This window comes from Trematomus bernacchii, unplaced genomic scaffold (genome assembly GCF_902827165.1).
Source record: "Trematomus bernacchii unplaced genomic scaffold, fTreBer1.1, whole genome shotgun sequence".
In the NCBI taxonomy this organism is placed as follows: domain Eukaryota; kingdom Metazoa; phylum Chordata; class Actinopteri; order Perciformes; family Nototheniidae; genus Trematomus; species Trematomus bernacchii.
In genome coordinates this window covers 6229730-6250845 of record NW_022987567.1, presented here as the reverse complement: position 1 = coordinate 6250845, position 21116 = coordinate 6229730, and the positions used below count along the sequence as shown (strand labels likewise).

At 40.0% G+C, this 21116-nt stretch overlaps 1 protein-coding gene across 3 annotated transcripts; it reads right to left on the bottom strand.

Annotated features, from left to right (window-relative positions):
- Positions 1-131: 131 nt before the first annotated feature.
- Positions 132-20345, bottom strand: LOC117478864 (interleukin-6 receptor subunit beta-like). 3 transcript variants are annotated; one of them, XM_034125788.1, is made up of 16 exons: positions 20132-20345; positions 19331-19403; positions 16440-16760; positions 15387-15534; positions 14949-15103; positions 12420-12574; positions 11967-12114; positions 11646-11728; positions 10167-10413; positions 8334-8504; positions 6757-6858; positions 4737-4880; positions 4380-4520; positions 3067-3163; positions 2028-2109; positions 132-1009 (listed from the first exon to the last, which is right to left on the bottom strand). In XM_034125788.1, exons 2-16 carry the CDS (start codon positions 19392-19394, stop codon positions 422-424), a joined length of 2646 nt encoding a protein of 881 aa, XP_033981679.1. In that variant the 5' UTR covers positions 19395-19403; positions 20132-20345; the 3' UTR covers positions 132-421. The 3 variants fall into 3 exon arrangements, with proteins under 3 accessions (XP_033981679.1, XP_033981678.1, XP_033981680.1); XM_034125787.1 differs by having other exon boundaries at positions 136-1009; positions 14949-15106; XM_034125789.1 differs by lacking the exon at positions 16440-16760 and having other exon boundaries at positions 139-1009; positions 14949-15106; positions 20132-20297.
- Positions 20346-21116: the final 771 nt, after the last annotated feature.

Here is a 21116-nt window from a genome sequence, read left to right as displayed (position 1 = left end):
CTAGGAGGAGATTCAGGTGATAAGGTGGGGGGGGGGGGGGTTACCTTGGTTGCTGATTGGCTAATGGTTACACAAGACAAAACATCGTAATGATATCACAAATCAGCTCATTTTCAGACAGGTTTTTATAGAAATGGATCAGGACAAAAAGAGAGAGAATCTTTTTTTCCTGAAGCGTTCAGAGTCTCTTTACACAGAGATGTGTAAAATACATGAATTTGCTTAATAGGTGACCTTTAAAGAAAATTATTTGCCAATTAACAGCCGCCTCGTTCGCAATGTAAGTCAATGGGAAATGTCTTTTTTGAGCCCAAAGGCATCACGTGACGTGGTTGCAACACCATCGTTTGGCCACTAAGGACAAATAGCTACAACGCGCCGCTAACTTCCTTCAGGCTTATTTTGGGTTTTGTCTATGTTCTCACTGTGGCCTGTACCCCTCCCTCTGAGACATATAGCTTGATCCTGCCGACTGACCCTCTGAAGGGTTCGTCTGCTCGCTCTCCTCATCCAGGGGACAGAAATCCAACGACTCCACCCCCTCCTCCTCCTCCTGCTGCTGCTGATCCATCTCCAGAAGGTGGATTTCCGCGGGGTTTTCTTGTTTGAAACGCTGAGACTGTCTGCTGCCTTCCTGTATCATCATATCTGGGTTCTCCTCAGAGTCTAGCAGGGGCTGCGTGGACTCTGAGCGGGAAAACACCGCCTGCTGGGGGTGGGGGTTGGGGGTCTGGCCCTTGTAACCGTTTGAAGCCACCACGGAGGAGTACTGCACGGTGCTGGCGGTGGTGTCGGCCATGTCGCTGCCCTCGTCGCTGTCGGAAACGCTTTGGCGAGGCGACGACATGCAGGACGAGCCCCCGATGCCGCTGCTGTGCTCCTCGGACAGATACTTGTCCTTCTTCAGAGGCAGGCAGGCCTTGTCCTCCTCAAACACACTCTTTCCATCACACACATCCACGTCCAGCACACTGATGCCAGACAGACAGTTCTCCTTCGGTGTCTCTGCCTGTAGAGGAGGGACAAGGTGAGGAGAACTTTATAAATCAGACTCAAAACCAAAAGACTGGAAGCTGACAGATGCAGTGGTGGCATGGAGAGAAATATCTTAGCCTCAGTGTGCATAGAAATAAAAAAGCCATATCCAGCAGGACTACATCAAAAATCCCACTCAGATATAAACATTACTTTACTATCAGACCCTGAATGATATGCTTACAGTATTTCATAAGGGACTTCCATCCTCATTGATTGAGAAGATTAGGCATGAGAGGAATAGCAACCCCTTTGATTTCAACATGATGAAAGTCAGCAGCTTTACGAACTCTAGAAACAAACCAGAGCTGGAGAACAGTATATATTAGGGATGCTCCGATCGCCAATTTTGGGGCCGATACCGATCTCGAGTGGGTGGGGCCTATGGGGATCTTCCATTTAAAGTGATGTTTAAAACTCAGTTACTCTCGGTCTCTCTCTCGGTCTCTCTCTCGGTCTCTCTCTCGGTCTCTCGGTCTCTCTGTCTCTCTCTCGGTCTCTCTGTCTCTCTCTCGGTCTCTCTCGGTCTCTCTCGGTCTCTCTCGGTCTCTCTCGGTCTCTCTCGGTCTCTCTCGGTCTCGGTCTCTCTCTCTCTCGGTCGGTCTCGGTCGGTCTCTCTCGGTCTCTCTCTATCTCTCTCGGTCTCTCTCGGTCTCTCTCTCTCGGTAAATAATATAATATATAATATAAATATATTTATAACTAGTTTAGCTTGTTCCAGAGGTAGATAAAATAGCTAAGTGTGTTAAGTCTAGTGTGTGTTTTGCTCCGCTCAGCGGTCCGTCACAGCAGGCGGAGCTGCAGGATTTCTGCTTCACACACGTTGCATACCGCTATTTTATTGTCTTTTTCGGACACATTAAAAAACTACAGACGGCCGATCGATCGGAGCATCCCTAGTATATATAATTTAAAAAATGTGCCTTCTGCATACACACGTTTAACAGGATATTGTCACCTTGTGTGTGTCTAAGTGTAAAAGCAGCCCTTACTTTCAAAGGATAATCAGGAGACCAGCTTCCGATGGTGCTCTCTCCGGGGTTTGGGATCCGAGGCCAAAGATTCTCCTTGATCCTGTAACAGAGGAAACACTGAGGTTATAAATCAGCTGAGAAACTATGAATCCAAAGCTAATAAAGTCAACTTTAATTTCAATCTTTCAGTTTGTGAGTACAGACAGAGAGATCGAAATAACGTTCCCAACAATCCCGAATACAAATATGTATATCCTATATATACACAATCAACAAACACATTTACAGAACTGTATTAACTTTTAAATGTATCTGAGAAAAGTATTTTTTCTTGGACTGTGGGTGATGCAGAGCTGTCACAGTCGAAACCCAAAGATGTTCACTTTGATTTAAAACAGATACAAATGTAAAATGTACATATGCAAGAGGCTGATATTTCTATTACAAGGTTACTTTAACGATCAATCGATTATCCTCACTACAAAAACTTGAAATCTTGCCAAGTATATGCGTCTAATATCTAGTCAGAATATGTCTCTACACCTGATATAAGACATAATAACTTCAGAAGTAACACTGCAGTGAGATATCGGGTCTTGTTTTTAGACAATTCATCATCTTGTTAAGTCAAAACATCTTATTTTGAGTTGTATCTCAGATGAAACACATATTTCTTTACACATTTATTAGAAAATCACCAACTAACATCAGAAAACTTTTGAGCATTTGTAACACAGCATTTCCTGATTCTGGTCAAATATAGTTCAAAATGAGTTCTCCCAGCTAATTATAATATCTGATTTATCTAAATATCCCTTCTTATTTCAAGAACTCTTACCAAGCAAATGTTCACGTGTTCTATTGGCAGATTGTTGTACTTATTTAAGTTGTTTTTGGAGCAGCATTTGTTCCAGTGCTCATAGTTACTAACTGAGTGACGCGTCCTAAAACCCGGAAGTAAACTCCTTCCGGTTCCTTCGACAAAAAAGCAATTTCTCCATATGCTTTTGGAAAATAAGGACAGGTCAGGTCAGGTTTCTTTTAAGGTATAACTTACACGTCTTTTTTGTAGACACAGAGCAGCATGGTCATCAGAACAACAAACAGAAAGCCGAGGCTCACTCCAACCACGATGCCCTCCACCTCTCCTGGAGCTGAAGGAAACACAGCGCACAATCAGAGGATTAGAAATCAGAGAGCAATCTACCATGTTACCGACACCTCAACAAGAAATGTACTACTACCATGTACAGAGTGAAAATGTAATTTCAATGTCATAACAATTTCGCTGTTGTTGGTTTCTTAAAAAGGGATGAAGTGTAACTACAGAGTCAGAAGTCGGAGAAAATATACAATAAACTTAAAGGTCACCTATCATGCTATTTTTAGGCCATAGCATAGGTCTCAGATATATACAAATATATAAAAAACATGTCTATGAAGTGTTTTGCTCAAAATACCAAACAGATCACCCATTCTAGCCATGCCTCATATCCCTCTGTTTCCCTTCCTGTTTCAAAAGCGATGATTTGGGGTATAAAGCTTTAAAATAAAAGTAGGGGTCTGAGCTCATGCGGGACCCGGCAGCTACTGTCTAAACTAAATACTGCGGTGATGAAACGCCATATCATGGATTATCAAGGATTATTTCTGAAACAGTATGGAGCTCAAAGGCTTTCTCTCTTGCCGGTTATACCACAAGGGGAGTTCCTTTTTATTTCCTGCTTCTTCACACACATGCTCTCCAGTACAGGTTAGCTCTGAGTGTTAGCGATGCTAATGTAAACATAGACCATATTATGTCCAAAACAGTCGGGCATTGTTTCTGATAGCAACGTTTCTGATAGGGCCGTGGGTCCACATTTCAGATATTACGTCATATCGGACGCAAATCTGGATCAGCTCCGTTGTACCCCCCGTTTTTAGAGATTTGGGTACGGAGAAAAAGAGAGAGGGTTTTATTTTCTGACACTGCGTGAGTTCCCTGACACACCGGGGACACATTTTTATGTATAAAAGACATAAAAAAAGTGCATTTTGCAGGATAGGTCCCCTTTAAGGGGTGGCTGAAAGTAACATTGAGCAGTATCAGAATGCTCAATGTAGGGATGGATATTCTTAGCTTATAGCACTGGAAAACACAGAGAGGCTGCTCAAAGGTTGTCAAATTGAATTACTCTATTTGGGATGGATACGTATGGTTAAGTTTAATATATAAAAAAATATGCATATACTTCACAATAGAAAGGGAATAGCTCCAAAATGACCTTAAAGAGTCCAACTTTAACTGTGGCTTTGTGTTTTTTGTGTGTATGGAAAGTAAATAATGACTATATATGACAGTTCCTGATGTGATAAGGATTGACTCACCATATTTCAGAGTGGTGAAGGACTGAGTGGAGCTCTGGGCTGAGCCTCGGACGGTCAAAGCGTTGATCCAGGTGTCATACTTGGTGTTGCTGGACAACGACTTCAGAGTGTATGAGGTGGTGTTGCCTGGCACGGTTATCTCTGAAAATGAGAATAAACAGAAATCAGCAAGGATGTGGTCATGTAAGGAAAACTATTCTTAGAGCCTGTGCCCATGTAGCACCTGCTTTTGGCAGAAAGGCGCAAAGGATTCTGGGAAGAGCCTTTCAAGCATTTCATCAAAAAAAACCTGAACCTACTGGCCCCTGCAGTGAATAGAGAGCAGCTGGGTCAGAACACCATGAGAGAGGAACCCACCGTGTGTTTCACCTCCACCTTTGTAGTTTATGGTGTAATTTGTGATGAAGCCTCGCCGCCTGTGAAGGGGGATCTCCACCCAGCCGAGCTCTGCCTCGTTACGTCCTGGTTTATCGTTCAGTCTAACAGGGCCCTCTAATGGAGCTGCAAACACAACCACAACAACAAAGATTAACATGCAACTTTAGTGACTCCAAATGTACCGGTTACAGCAGCTCAAGTGAGTAAAATCAAACAAAACTACAATAAGTAAAAAGTATGTTAATTATTAATCATTGGGTTATCTGAATTTATAACAGACTGACTTCATGACTGCAACATCACAGGAGGAACTGGTTTAAGTTAACACTTTGTCATACAGTTTAATCAATAGAGTGCCACAGTGACGCGTCCCAACACCCGGAAGTAAACTCCTTCCAGTTCCTTGGACATAAAAGCAATGCAATTTCTCCATATGATTTTGGAAAATAGCTGGAAATAAGGTCTGTGGTTGAGACGCATTGAAGAGACGGATCACGTTTTGTTCAGCCGGATAATATCCACATGTCTACCCTACTTTTATAATTTTCGAATCATAAATCTAGTCGCCAGAAGCAAAATGCTAACGTTATGCTATAAACGAACTACAGCAGGGACGCTGCTTCAACGTCACGCCAACTTAAGATCCATATTCAAAACTACAGATTCTAAATGGTACAGGTTGAAGCGTTTGTTTGAACAGTTTGCAGGAGGCAGGCACTTGCTTTCAAGCAGAACAGGGCAAACAAACTTAGCGGGAGTGTTTACCAAGCCCCCAGGAAGTGCGCCGGACTCTGATGAAAATATTCGTTGTGTCCAAACGGCGGTACTACAATTTCCGTATCAGTCCGTGACGTCACTGGGCCCAGAAAGACTTTTCCCCATTGACTAACATTGGGAAAGAGACGTCTGTAAATCAGCGGATAATTTTTTTTTAACTAAATAAACTACTCAGCATGAACTATTTGATATCCCTTATTAGAATCATTCGGTCCTTAAAGTTGTAAAATGCACTAAAAGCCGAATCTAGATTTATTTTCTGTCTCCATTCATTCTACTGAGCCGAGAGTGGGAGCTCGGGGGGCGGGGCTTAAGGGGCGCATGCTCTGTGAGCGCACATACGGGTTCTTCTGCTCAGAAAGCTAGGCATGACGGGTAATCTGTGACGTTTCGCTCTCTCAAAAGTTGGGCCATTTTGTCATCATGTACCAATGAGCAGCTCTCATAGGAAAGAACGAGACCCCGCCTCCCGCGCTGTATCCAGTTCTTATTATACATCCATGGTGTTTACGTGTTCGGCGTAATGATGTAAAACGGCCTCGACAACTTCTGTAGTCCTATTCAGCCACTTGTTAACAACCATCGTTTTTCAGACACGTGGGGTCACTGCTGATGTATTTAATGTCGTAGAACAAAACGTGATTCGTCTCTTAAATGTGTGTCAACCACAGACATTATTTCTGTGGTAAAATGCTAACTTACTTCCGGGTTTCAGGACGCGGCTCTGCACCACTCTACAAGTCTATCATAAATCATTTTAATAGTGGCTCATTATTGATTTCAAACAATTGCATACAGTTTTCAATGAAGAGATGATTCTTGACGCAGTTTACACAGCTGTAGACAGGTTGAAATACACTTTTTAATAGAACATGAAGATGTAGCTGCTGATCATATGGCAAAATAATAATGATAATAATAAAAATACACTTTATTTATATAGCACCTTTCATGCTCGAAGTGCTTTACAGAGTATGACAGAAAATGACAATAAAAAGTGGGGAACATAATACTACAAAAATGCCCTAAATTAAAAGCCAAATTAAAAACATTGGTCTTTTAATTTACTTTTAAAAATGCCAATGCTGTTCTAAGGTCCAATGGGAGGCTGTTCTCTGAAGACACTTGAATGTTTGAGTCTGTAAATAGTGTTTTTATAATCTAATTTGTATCAGATTTTGATATACAATGGTTGAGTAATTGATGATCAGTGGGATCTTACCTCCATCCTTCAGGTAGACTTCTTTACTTGCTGGCTTTCCAATCCGTCCAGAGTAGATTGAATACACAGAGACGGTGTAGCGGACAAACTCCTCAAGGTTGCCTATAAGTATAATTATAGTTATTGTTAGTTCAGAGTAAAGCTTGGAGACTCTTCATAATCCAGCAACAGTCACTTTTACGCTGCTATGGACATTTTTGCACATCTCTTTTTTTTTATATATATATATATATATATATATATATATATATATATATATATATATATATATATATATATATATATATTTATCCTGCTTACTTGAAGTAAACTAAACGGTTATTTAGTGTTTTGTTTTGTTTTATTATTGAGTGTTCTTGCATTTTAATGTGTTTTTTTTTATACCTCGGGACTGTGGGAAACAGTATTTCAATCTTTCTGTTTGTACAAACATATTTTGAGATTGACAATAAAGTTGACTTTGACTTTGATAACCGTGTATTACGAGGAAAATCAGTAATAAGATAACCAAGGTAATGCAGTGCAGAGTTTCAAGGCTTTTATTGTCATGAGTGCATAGCTACAGTGTAGTTATGACAACGAAAATCTTAGGTCACTCCCAACAGTGCAACACAACAAAACAGATAAAATAGTGCAAGTAAATACAAATAGAATAGATTATAGTAGAAATAGTGCAGAATAGTTTATATACAAGTAATTGGAATATTGATATAAGTTGCAAACGGAATGTTATGGATGTTCTTTCAAAAGTTCAGGTGTTTAACAGTCTTAGGTCGCATTCACACCAGCCTTGTATAGTCCGGTTGAATCGAACCCTGGTGCGTTCAGCCGCTTGGTGCGGTTCGTTTGGGTCGGTGTGAACGCAGTCCGAGACCTCTGAAGTGAACTAAACAACCGGATTCTGGTCCGCTTAAAAAGAGGTGGTCTCGGACGGCTTGCTAGTGAACTCTGGAGCGGTTCATCGCTGGGGTGAACGCAGTCCGCACCAAAACATAGGAAGCGTAGTATTTACAAGTCACAAGAACGCGGATGTCTTCAAAATCTTTAGCGATGAGTGAAGCAGAATGAAGAGTTGAACTGTGTCGTGTAAAGTAAAAATGCTCGGTCAACTATACATAAAAGTAAGAGCCACCTGTCGTCGGTGAAACCTCCTCCTGACTGCAGAACTTCTCATTATATCATATGTGTTTTAATGTTTTTCTTACGTCTGATTATATAATCATATGCTGGCCGCTAGAGTCTGTTGATATGATCTCCAGATTAACAGCAGCATGAAAATAACCTGCCGATGCTCCAAAACTACGGTAGAAATTGCCGGGATTTGCGTTTTTACCCCCTTAATGTCTGACCAATCGTTGAACAGCATTTCCGTGCACATGACTTGTGTTTAAAGTTTATAGTCCGTTTGTGTTTTGCCCGTGTAAACGCAAACCGAACCTTCTGAAAAATGAAACAATGTAACAAACTTGTCTGGTGCGCACCAGAGAAGCGGACTATTAGGTGTGAATGCGACCTTAGTAGTGTGGTAGTACTTAGTAGTCTCAGAGTAATGTGTGTTTAGAGGAAATGGAGATTACCTTTAATGGCAGTGAGCCTGGTGTGTTTGTTTTCCCTCTGCCAATCGGTCTGATCCCCACTGACCCACTCCACAACATACTCGGACACTCCTGAACCGTTGGGGGGGGTCCATTGCAGCCACAGCTTGCCCTCAGCTGACCACACCTTCAGCCCTTTGACGGGGGGGTACTCTGTAACACACACACACACACTTGATCTTACATTGTGATCAACAGTGTCACAAAGAGGGCGATGCAAATGAAAAAGTGTTTACAACAGTGAGAAAGATGCTAGCATTAGCTGCAGCAGGTGTGGTTCAGGCTTTGCGAATAAGTTGTAACGGCAATTTCGTTGTTCCAATGTCCTATATTCTTTTATTGCCATTACTTCACAGGAGAAATGAGTGATCGTAGTGTTCAAAATAGTAGTGCACTATAAATATAAATTAAATAAACTGACATGCCAACAACACCCATAAAATGGCTCCTACATAAATCCTCATGACATTTCGTTGTGCATGTAAATTCGACTTTATATACAAAAAAAAAAAAAAGTCTAACAATTATTATTACACGGCTTAGTTGAATAATAATTCTGATTGGTCAATTTGGACATATAGCAGCCTGCTCTTCTCCAATAGCAGATTGTCACGCTAAGAACGCTTTGCTAAAGAGACTATGTGCAGTGATATCAATCCGCAGAAAGAAGTCCGGTCAGCTGGAGCCATCAGAAAACACCAGTGAATACTTTTTCAATATTTCATTTAATATTTGTGGGGAGCAAGAAACGTTGGATTCAAGATGGCTAAACTTTCCCCAGTAAAGAAGGGGAAAAGAGGGGAATAAAACAAGGCAAGAGAAGGGAAGAGGTTAAAAGACTCAGAGCTGTAAGTCAGAGATATCAGCAGAAGAAGACAGACAGGAAATAAACAATAAAGGGAACAACTGAAATGGGGACTGTCGTGTCAAATGATCATATAATCATTTAAAACATATAGTCTTATACTCTGATTGCCTTTTACACTGTTACATTGTATTTTTAGTCTTGTATGTGTTTAACAGAGACAGATGTTAAGGATTTACATTTCAGGAGGGCAAAGGAAGTAAAAGGTGGATTTGCAAGTGGTTAAGGACTAGGGGGTTTTCTGGTTTAGATGATGATGCCTAAGGGAATTTAAGGGTGGGACCAGTTGGCTTTTCTCTCTACTATATAGTGTGACTGTAAGCTGTGCTCTGGGTGCCGAACATCTCTATCCTCTGAGGATGAAGTTGCTCTGTTCCTACAGTTGGGATCAATTTCACTTGTTTATTTCTTTATTACTTTATTAAATATAACAAGACAAACTTTGTCAGTTTCTCTTAAAGGTCCCCTATTATACTGTTTTTCATCAATAAATAATTTATAGGTCTCAGATATATACAGAACATGTCTCTGATTGGCTGAAACACCAAACAGATCATTGCAGCATCCCATAATCCCCTCTATTTCAGCCCTGTTTCTAAAGTGCTGATTCTCTGTCTGTTACTTCAGATGAAAATAAGGAGCCCCTCCCCACGCCACTCTGAGAGAGATTTGGTTAGAAAGAACACAATGGTGCTCTAGGAGGAGATTCAGGTGATAAGGGGGGGGGGGGGGGTTACCTTGGTTGGTGATTGGCTAATGGTTACACAAGCCAAAACATCGTTATGACATCATAAAGAGGCCAAAATCTGATCAGCTGATAGGTGACCTTTAAGAATTTCCTCCACAGGGACCAACATTTGAGAGACATGTTGTGTTGAGTGCCATTTTACACAGAAAAGAATACACCCAGTGGTTCAGATTAAGCGCTGCCTGTAGTCAGAGTCTCTTACCATGTCCTTTTGCTAAGATGAGTAACGATGCCATGGGAGATTTCCCCACCGAGTTGCTAGCGGTGACGTAAAGTTTGACAGCTTTCAGGTCAGCCAGGAGCATATCTTTAAGGACGGTGATCACCCGCTGTCCATCGCTGCTCTCTGAGCCGTTCACTAGGATAGTATCCCACTGCAAATTGTCATTCTTTTGCTCTTGAATCTTTATGTCAAATGTTATTATCCTCCCATTGGCGAACACAGGATCCTGGCAGGAGAAAATCACAAATGTAACCCATTGTTAATTTATATACCACCTTTTAGTACCGTGTATTCAGCCCTTTTAATGATGATAAAAACGAATTCAAAGCATAAGGCTGACACTAAAAAAAAACTGATGAATTAATCAGTGTTAAAATATATTTTAGAAAAATATTGATGAAATGTTAATATCATAAGATGTAATTTCACTCTCAGTAGATGCTATGGTAGTATTGTAAAGTGTAATATCGGTATCATTAGATGTAATAACACTCTTTAGATGTAGTAAAATAAGTATAATTAGGTGTATTGGCATTTATATCACAAACAATATTAGTATTGTTAGGTTTAATATTATTATCACTAGGTTTAATATAAGTATCATTAGGTTTGATCGATATTACTATTAGTATATTGCAGTGGCGAGCCGTGACTTTTATACCTAGGCCCTCTGACCCCCACCACTTCCCTTGAAAAAAAAAAAAAAAAAAAGTAATTACGTCACAGCGTATACTTCAGCGGAATATCAAAACAACGGCCCAGGGTGCAAAACGCATCAATGAAAGCGACCCTCTACCACACAAAACAACACCTGTGAACCCAATTTGTGTTCTTTGAAATTGAAAAGGATATTGCATTGTGTTTGTTACTTTCGTTGCAGTTGTAAGTGTAATTTGGCATGCTTTTATTTTGAAGGTGAGTTTACGCTGTTGACAGGAAGTTGTTGTTGCTATGGAAACAAGAAAAGCTTCACAGCAGGCGGAACTTGTCATAAAGTCCACGATAATAAAACCCACCCATTTAGAGGGAAGATACGATTGGTCAATTGTACTGTCATTTGACATTACTCGCTCGTTCAGTTACTATAGCTCGGCCCTCTGTGAATTCACAGCTGGACCACCAATCAGCTCCTCTCTTCACAGTAACTCGCAGGGACGAGCTTCTTTCATTTAACCCTTCACATTCAACAGAATAGGGCAGATTATTTATTTGGAAATGTTATTTTAAATACAATTAAATCAAGTTATTTTGGTAAAACTAATGAAAAATATAACAAAAAAAGAAATATTTTTTTATGTTTTTAAATATTATTTTGTAGATTATCTTAGGGCCCTGACGGCTCGCCACTGGTATATTGATATTAGTATCATTGTATGTAGTGGTTTTAGTATCACAAGGTGTAATATTAGTGGTTTAACAGTTTGTTAAATTGACATTGCATGTGATGTGGGAATTTACCTTAGAAATAAACTGCACTCGCCGTTCATTTTTGCCGTCAACCTCAGCAATGGTTCTCCACACATCTGGTTTACTTGTTGGTCCTATGCAAAAATAAAAAACAGGTACAGGTAAGTAAATATTTTTGTTTACGCCATGTCTTACAAATGTAGCCTACAGCTAAAAATGTAAGTGGGCGGATTCCTTAGTTCAGTAAGTCTTGAAAGGAAGCTCTAAAGGACTGAGGACTCAGGTACATTATACTGGATATCTTTCTGAAGTCCTTCAATTGTCTTTGTTGTATTTGAGTACTTTTAGTTAGTGAAAGCTGTCTGAACTCACGGTCCTCTGCTGTTTTCGTGGTTGTGTTGTCGCTCCAGTTGCTCCAGTAGCCCAGTTGGCAGCGCACCTGAGTGATATATTCTGTGTATGGCTGAAGGCTCTGGAGTCTGAAGCTCTGGATGTCCATGGCTATGTCGCTTTTAGGTACCTGAAGGAAATAAACACAACTCTTTTATTGATTTTGACAACTAGTAATGAGAAACATAAAAAACAGCAGACATGTCGGTTACCCAAGAGTACAAAGTAAAACTGTAAAAAAAAAGTAACCTGGCTAGAAGACATAAGGAATAAAGAATAACACTGTTTAAATGCCATGCTGGCTGACTGACTGAAAACACTGGGACACTGAAATGAAATATTGCAATAGTTCCCTCACTGCTTTTCATGCCATGATGAAAATGCACATGAGAAGTTGCTCTGATTGGTAGAACGAAACAAAAAAAACATACTTACATAAGTCCAATTTGGAGATCCAATTGCGCAGAATCTTATTTCATATTTTAATTTCCCATAAGTTTTATCAATAGGCTGAGTCCAGTTCATCAGAGGAGAGGTGGGAAAATCCTTCTCTGAAATAACTTTGATGTCTGATGGAGGGTTTGTTTTGACTGCAACAAAAGACACAACAAGCTGTCAGTCATTGTCACATTTCGGCAGAGCCAGCAGAGTGACAGATGTCTTGTACTGCGGACTAAGATATGGAGTAAGAGAGGTAACTTCGGGGTTTATGCTGAGTTTTCAGTTCTACACTGGTGGTTCATTTCCTTCTGGGGTAGAACCAAGCCCCCAGGAAGTGCGCCGGACTCTGATGAAAATATTCGTTGTGTCCAAACGGCGGTACTACAATTTCCGTATCAGTCCGTGACGTCACTGGGCCCAGAAAGACTTTTCCCCATTGACTAACATTGGGAAAGATACGTCTGTAAATCAGCGGATAATTTTTTTTAAACTAAATAAACTACCCAGCATGAACTATTTGATATCCCTTATTAGAATCATTCGGTCCTTAACGTTGTAAAATGCACTAAAAGCCGAATCAAAATGTATTTTCTGTCTCCATTCATTCTAGTGAGCAGAGAGTGGGAGCTCGGGGGGCGGGGCTTAAGGGGCGCATGCTCTGTGAGCGCACATACGGGTTCTTCTGCTCTGAAAGCTAGGCATGACGGGTAATCTGTGACGTTTCGCTCTCTCAAAAGTTGGGCCATTTTGTCATCATGCGCCAATGAGCAGCTCTCATAGGAAAGAACGAGACCCCGCTTCCCGCGCTGTATCCAGTTCTTATTATACATCCATGGGTAGAACGCCATGCTCACTTATGCTCAACACCTGGCTGTAAAGCACCACCTGCTGAACAATCAGAGCTCGGTGTGCTCTTCGTAAAATAATATTACACGAATACAGAGAAGTTTAAAGAGGAGATATCATGCTAATATTTTTGATTTGTGTCTCTACTGTGACATGTCTCCATGCTTAAAGGAGGCGTGTGGCGCAGTGGGTTAGTGCGTTGGTGTTCGGATCAGGGGAGCACAGGTTCAAACCCCACTGCAGTCAGCATGTCGTTGTGTCCCTGGGCAAGACACTTCACCCCAAATTGCTTCTGTGGGGATTGTATTGAGTATGTAAGTCGCTTTGGATAAAAGCGTCTAACAAGTAACATTACGGCCCAATCCCAAACCAGGAGGGCGTGGTTTGGGATTGGGCCGTAATGTAATGTAATGTTAAATGTTCAAAAAGCTCTTTATTTGTCTCATACTGCAGCACCTCTTTTCACCCTCTGTCTGAAACCAGAGCCTGATAAATATAACAAATAAACATATTTATTATTGGAGATGAATAAAGTAGCCTATATCTTCTATTTCTATTCCAAAAGAATGCATCTAACCAACGCAATTAGTTGCCTAAATCTCAAAATGTCCAGATGTTCTTCCTGCATGTGGCAGCTTTAACTATGTTGCTTTTAGTCTGCATTAGCAGTTTAACTCGTGTTGTTTAGATTTTAACCTTTTTTGTATACCTTTATTATAGTCTACTCGTCATTTGTGATCGATAACGCCCTTATGACAGCACACAAGTCCATGTCTGTGATTGGTCGAATGCTACTAACTCCGCCCCTTCCAAGTGAACTCGCTCTTAAAGGTCCTTACACACCAAGCAGATTTCGGCCCTCGATAGATGTCTGGCCGTCGATGAGCGTCCTGTCGCCCTACTCAGATTGGTGTGTCCCGCCCCGTCGTGTCTTTTCAGCCGTGCCGACACCTTCCGCCGCCGATTCAACATGGCTGTCGGCTAAAGGCCGTCGGCTAAAGAAATCACTCTGATTGGCTGTTCAGCTTAGCGAATCAGTGCATGAGAAGCGAAACGGAAGTGAGGGACCCAAACAAACGATTAAGAAGGCAAATCTGAGATTTCATTTAACTCCAGCTCTCGACACAGGTTCGGGAAAGCCCCATGAGCTTCTCGCTGTAGAGGGAAAATGGAACGCACACGCTATTTGTTGTTTGTTTATATCACGCAGTCTGTTCTTCTTCTCTCGGTGTATCACGCAGTCTGTCTTCCGGTTGTTGCCTCTTTTGAATGACGAATACACACTACCGCCGCCTGCTGGTAAGGAGAGTTATTGCCACTCACGAATGCGCAGTTCGTACGTGCTACTTGGCCGTCGGCTGAAGTCTTTGCGGTGTGTTCCAGTGCGACTGTTGGCCAAGACGCAGGAGACGTCAGGCAACACAACAGTCGGGCCTATCGGGACGTGTTCTTTGGTGTCAGATTGGTGTGTAGGGGCCTTTAGACTGAGAAACCCTGGGTGGACTTAATGAATTGATTACCGTTGTTTTTGGACCATTTAGCTGGATGCATAATTAAACCAGATAACACAAAGATATTCAATGCATGTTGAACTGGCTTTTTGGTACAGGTCAGAACAGGCAGACATAAAGCTGGAAACACTGTGGAAATGTGACAATTAAATACAATTGAACTTACCAAACGAGTTAGCATCTTGAGTTATATGCTCAGACTCAATTTTTCCCAGTTTATTGTGTGCTTCCACCCAAACCTCCAGGTTCATAAAATGGGGGTAAGTGTCACCAAGGTCCACTTGGGCGTGGGTTCCCTCCGTGGACACATTGTAGTTCTGACTGCTGAACATGTAAATAAAATAAATACCATTTAAAGGCACTCAAAAGCTACACAAACATAGTTGAAAATGAAATACTTTTAATTTTTTGACATTCATTTGAAGTTTCCAGCCCTGTCTTATATGCTATAAAGACATTTGTTGACCTAGGACAAGGCATGAATAAGTATTGTTAATAATTTATGTTTATTCAAATCATTATTTTTGTAATCGTGCTATGGAAACAAATGTCACATTTCCTGCCAATAAAGCCTATTAAATAAAAAAAAGCTTGGTATACTCACTGAATGACTACAACATTCAGGGTGTATTCTGTCGGGACATCGCTGGTTTGACGTCCGACTGTCGCCCACTGACAGCTGAAGATGCTGGAGATTGTAGTTTTCTCCTGAACGGCCACACAGGAAACATTCTCAGGCTTCCCTGGTGGATCTGACATGGAGACAAACAGCACACAGACATCATTCAAAAGCTTGTGTGCCCTTTTTTCACAGACATTTATTTAAACATACAGAGACAACTCCAAGATAAAAGTGAGGGTGGAAAACACCTTTAATTACAAGGGTTTCTCGATTTAATTCTTAGGGTGTTTTAATCAAGCCTAAATAACTTCTCCGCCACTGAACGTCAGAATGAAACTGAACAAAGTACTTCACAGTAAACCGGGGTGTGTCCACAACTACAATGGGACAGTTTCCAAAAAGGATGTATGACTGCGATCACTAGTGAATATTATGGCAGACGCTTCGGGTGATGACTTAAAGGTCCCCCATTATACTGTTTTTCATCAATACATTACAGGTCTCAGATATATACAGAGCCTGTCTCTGATTGGCTGAAATACCAAACAGATCATTGCAGCATCCCATAATCCCCTCTGTTTCAGCCCTGTTTCAAAAAGGGCTGATTCTCTGTCTGTTACTTTAGATGAAAATAAGGAGCCCCTCCCCACGCCCCTCTGAGAGAGATTTGGTTCAAAAGAACACAATGGTGCTCTAGGAGGAGATTCAGGTGAAAAAATTGTTATGACATTATAAAGTGGCCAAAATCTGATCAGCTCATTTTCAGACAGGTTTTTATATAAATGGATCAGGACAAAAAGAGAGAGAATCTTTTTTCCTGAAACTTCCAGAGTCTCTTTACACAGAGGGGACACATGTTGATGTAGATAAGACATGAAAAGGTGGATTTTGCATAATAGGTGACCTTTAAATATTTGTCCTCAAACTGTCTATAGTAAATGCATACCATGAGTTAGCAATGACCTAACCTATAAGCATTAAATACAGGTAGTTAGAAAACAGCTTTGGTTTTAGGTGCCAACAATAACAACTTACAGCCTTTCTTCAGTTGGACCCCGTACATAAATTTGCCTGGGTTCAGGTAAACGTAGGAGGACTTTCCCTCTTTTGCCCTGCAAAATAACCATTGAGATTGTACACTGGTGACGGGGATCGTGACACTGATAGCCGATTCATTGAGCTTGGTGTACAGCTCTTTGGATACAGTATCTACAGTCTTAGACAGTTTCCAGTAGAGGTCATCAGCTGTAACTTCCGTTGTGTTGATGATCATGCATGTAGCCTTGAAGTTAGAGCCGATCTCTAGAAATTGTGTTGTCTGTGGGGCTGTCACCAAATGGTTGGTTTGGGAAAACCCTACAGAGTCAAAACAAAGATACAGGCAGAGAGCCTTGGTAAGAAAAAGCATTTTCTTAAAAAAAACGTTTAACCCTCCTGTCGTGTTCGGGATAAATCTGATTTGCTACTTACATCAATCATACATATTGTGTTTTACGTTTGATTGCTTCAAGGCCTTATGATATCCTCCACAGTAGGCATCTGAACATATTGCTGATCACCACTTTCATTTAACTTTGAGTGGTTTAGTCCGCTTTGTAACACCTATGATGTTCCCGGTAAAAAATGACCGCCATAGGAAATGAATGGGTAACCCTGGATGATGTTCATCCATCAGATAGCACACACACCCAATCGAACTGTGTCTATTCTTTGTATATTCATCGCAGTTATTCATGTACACCAGTCGTCTGAGACTTTGTTGACAGCGTAAAAAGGTGTTAAATCAAATTTGGTAGAGACTAATTGATTTTGTGTTAATGTAAGAGCAGTTAAAACAGACTGGGAACACCAAAGTAAAGGGGGGGAGCGATGAACCCGACAGGAGGGTTAAAGAAGCAAACAGAGGACAAATCCCATTTCAATGCGAACATACTGACTTGTGATAGCAGGAAAAGCAAAAGTATAAGAACAGTCCCTTAGAAGTGAAGCATCTTATTGGAATTCAGCAAACAGCACAAGACCAAAATATAAAACTATTATAAAAAAACATTTAAAAAAGACATTTATAACTTTAAAATATAGAGAAATATTTACATGAAATATAGATATACCAAGAATACTACGTACAGTACAGTATAATATGATAAAATGAAATTGAATCAAATCAAATATGTGCAGTATTGGTTTGGAAAATGGTAAGCCGTGCAGAAATATTTAAAAAAAAAGTAGCTTTGTGTACAATGTGCCAAATATTAAGAGGGTTGTGCAGGACTGACGGTAATGACTTCAATCAGTGTTGGAATGTAGTAAAATACATATACTCAAGTACCGTACTTAAAGGGGACCTATCATGCAAAATGCACTTTTGTACGTCTTTTATACATGAATATGTGTCCCCGGTGTTCCAGGGAACTCACCAAGTGTCAGAAAACACAACCCTCTCTATTTTCCTCCATACCCAAATCTCTAAAAAAGGGGCTGCAACGGATCTGATAAAAACTGATCCAGATTTGAACACGTTACTGACGTCAGGACAGTGGCGCTACGGCTATTGGAGGGTATATCCAGGAGGGAGAAGTACTCAGATGTTGTACTTGAGTAAAAGAAGAAGTACTCAGATCTTGTACTTGAGTAAAAGTAGAAGTACCAGAGTGTAGGAATACTCTGTTACAGTAAAAGACCTGCATTCAAAATGTTACTCGAGTAAAAGTAGAAAGTATTATCATCAAAATATAGTTAAAGTAGCGACAGTAAAAGTAGTCATTGTGCAGATTGGTCCATTTCAGAATAATATATATGATATGTTTTATAATGATTGATCATTAAAGTGATATCAAAGCTGGTAAAGGTGCAGCTAGTTTGAATGACTTTGTATTAGGGCTGCTCAATTAATCGTATTTTAATCGCGATTACGATTATGGCTTGCAACGATTACGAAAACAACGTAATCGAAATAAAACGATAATCTTTTATTATTCCTTTTTTTTTGGTTTTTCAGTTGAATTATACTTAAAATTCAGGGTAATAGACTGTTAAAAACATACTGTTCAAATGTTTTTTCTCCAATAAATTGATGTTTTCAAAGTAAATGGATAATCGTTTTTAATAATCGTGATATCAATTATTGACCGAAATAATCGAGATTATGATTTTTGCCATAATCGAGCAGCCCTAGTCTTCAGTACAGGTGGCAATATTGTCACCTGCCTGCGCTCATCTCTGAAACCAGACCATGTAAACAGGCTGGTGTTTCTAGCAAAAAATCTTTAAGAGATGACATGAGCAGCCCTACCAGTGCCATGGTGGCCAAAACATTTTTATTTGGTCTTAAATTGTAGTTCAACATTTATTTCCTGTTACTTCTGGACCATGACGGTGGGCCAGCCTTTAATGTTTAACTGAGTGGAATATGTTGAATATGTTTTACCAAAATGTTGGCTATATGTTAAGGAGTTTTCAGGTTGTGACAGTGCACTGCAACATGTTTGTTGATCTTGTTTATTGGTATTTATTATTTTGATATTATTTATTTAAAATGTAGACATGAATGTATAATTAATTTTTATTTGATTTTGTATTGGTTTTTCAGTTGATTACCCTGAACGTATAATTCAACAGTTAAAAAGTTCAAATTATTATTTGTATTTGTTTTAAAGTACAATAAATGGATGTTTTCAAAGTCAATCAATAATCGCATTAAATAATCGCAATTACAATTATTGACCCAAATAATCGAGATTATGATTTTTGCCATAATCGAGCAGCCCTACTTTGTATACTGCAGGGTAGCTTGTGAATTTACTCTTTAATTAATGTAATGCATAGTGTATGGAGGGGCTGAGGGTAAGTGTCAGTGGGGGTCCCGGGCCTTTTTAATGAGAAAGAAGCGGTTATAATGTCAGGAGTTAGAAACAACAGGTACTGACCTCCTTTGGCAGGTACAGCCAAGACTAGGCCGGCTAACAGCAGCAGCTCTCCTGCAGACACCATGGTGACTCTCTGTGGACAAAAACACAATATTTTCAAGGTTCAAAAAGTTCAATGTCAGATCATAAACACAACTGCAGTGTAGTATAGTATATGATATCATTGACATTTACTTTCTCCATTAACAAGCACAACTAATGTCATTTAACTGTACCATTGACACTGCGAAATTATAGCTACACAATATATAGGTTTACAAATATACAATTGTAATATAAACTGTGACATTGTTGTAGTAGAGCCCCCAAACAAAACAATACTAGGTGATATTAGATGTGGTGTTTTTTCTTTATAAACCCTCTTTTTTTAACCTTTATTATGAGATGTAATGTTAAATGGAGATGTGTGACATCTTCAACAATGCAATATAAACATATACAAGACTTGAACAAAAAGGCACACTCAAAGGTAGCTTCAGTTCTGAGTAAAACTTTATAAACTTCTTCTCAGAAACCAGACATGGCGTAACGCCTAGGTAAGCTTGGCAGTTGTTCAGTTCATCTCCTCTGTAAACAGTTTTGCTTGAATAGCTTTATTGGTATTAGCTTGATAAGAAAGTATTACTGTGTAAGCTAGTAGTTGCTAACATGTCGTTAAAAAGCATGTTTCCTAGTGGCTAACAACGTATCGTTAGAGCTCACAGTGTTGCGTATTTATTTAAGCTAACATTTAGCTCAGTGCCCGCCGCCCTGCTAACGCCATATTGTTTCCGCTATCAAAATCTTCATAGTATAACTTACCCAACTGGCTTCAATGTTGGTGCGTGTAATCTCCGTTAGATCAATACCATATTTATGTATCGATAAAACCTTTTAATGGTCAAAACAAGAATTGGAGTGGTCATTTGTGTGTCGTCCAGTGAATCTGTGGAAGGTCCACCCACTTCCCGTCAATGATAGTCATGTCGCAGCAATGTTGCCAAATAACTCCTCGATCTCACAGCATAGGAATGGACAAACGGCTGGTGGTTGGGCGCGCGCCCTGCCGTTTAGAGTTTAGAGATTTGCTAAAATGCTCGGTGAACACCTACTGTTTGATGATTGGTCAGGTAAGCTGTCTGTCAAAATATTATGACAAATAGGAGGTTCCCTGTTCGCCTGTCTGGTCCCGCCCCCAGTGTTGTTTTCCAGTATGTCCCCGCCCCTGGTGTTCAAAGAAAGAATGCACGTGCCAACCACAGGTTAGTGGGCCTCTTGTCCTTAAAACAAGAAGGTGGGAGAAGTACTCAGATATTGTGCTTGAGTGAAAGTAGAAGTACCAGAGTGTAGGAATACTCTGTTACAAGTAAAATACCTGCATTCAAAATGTTACTCGAGTAAAAGTAGAAAAGTATTATCATCAAAATATAGTTAAAGTAGCGACAATAAAAGTATTCATTGTGCAGATTGGTCCATTTCAGAATAATATATATGATATGTTTTATAATGATTGATCATTAAAGTGTTCTCAAAGCTGGTAAAGGTGCAGCTAGTTTGAATGACTTTGTATACTGCAGGGTAGCTTGTGAATTTACTCCAGGTGGAACTAAAGTCTGATTTAACACTTGATTATATTTTCACATAATTCATCCAGATCTGTAAAGTAACTAACGGGATTAAATACATGTAGTGGAGTAAAGGTGCAACCCACCACTTTCTAAAAATATAATTTGTTCTACTTTATAGTTTGCACCAAGAAACACTTTGAGTAAGGTTTGTTTTATTTATCTTTTTTGTTTTTGTTCTA

Excerpts from the sequence above, each read along its gene's own strand:
- LOC117478864 (XM_034125787.1), bottom strand. The coding sequence starts at position 19,394 with ATGGTGTCTGCAGGAGAGCTGCTGCTGTTAGCCGGCCTAGTCTTGGCT. Across the intron at positions 4,881-6,756 it reads AGTCTACCTGAAGGATGGAG|CTCCATTAGAGGGCCCTGTT; the intron begins GTAAGATCCCAC and ends TTGTGTTTGCAG. Across the intron at positions 4,521-4,736 it reads AGGTGGAGGTGAAACACACG|AGATAACCGTGCCAGGCAAC; the intron begins GTGGGTTCCTCT and ends TCTCATTTTCAG.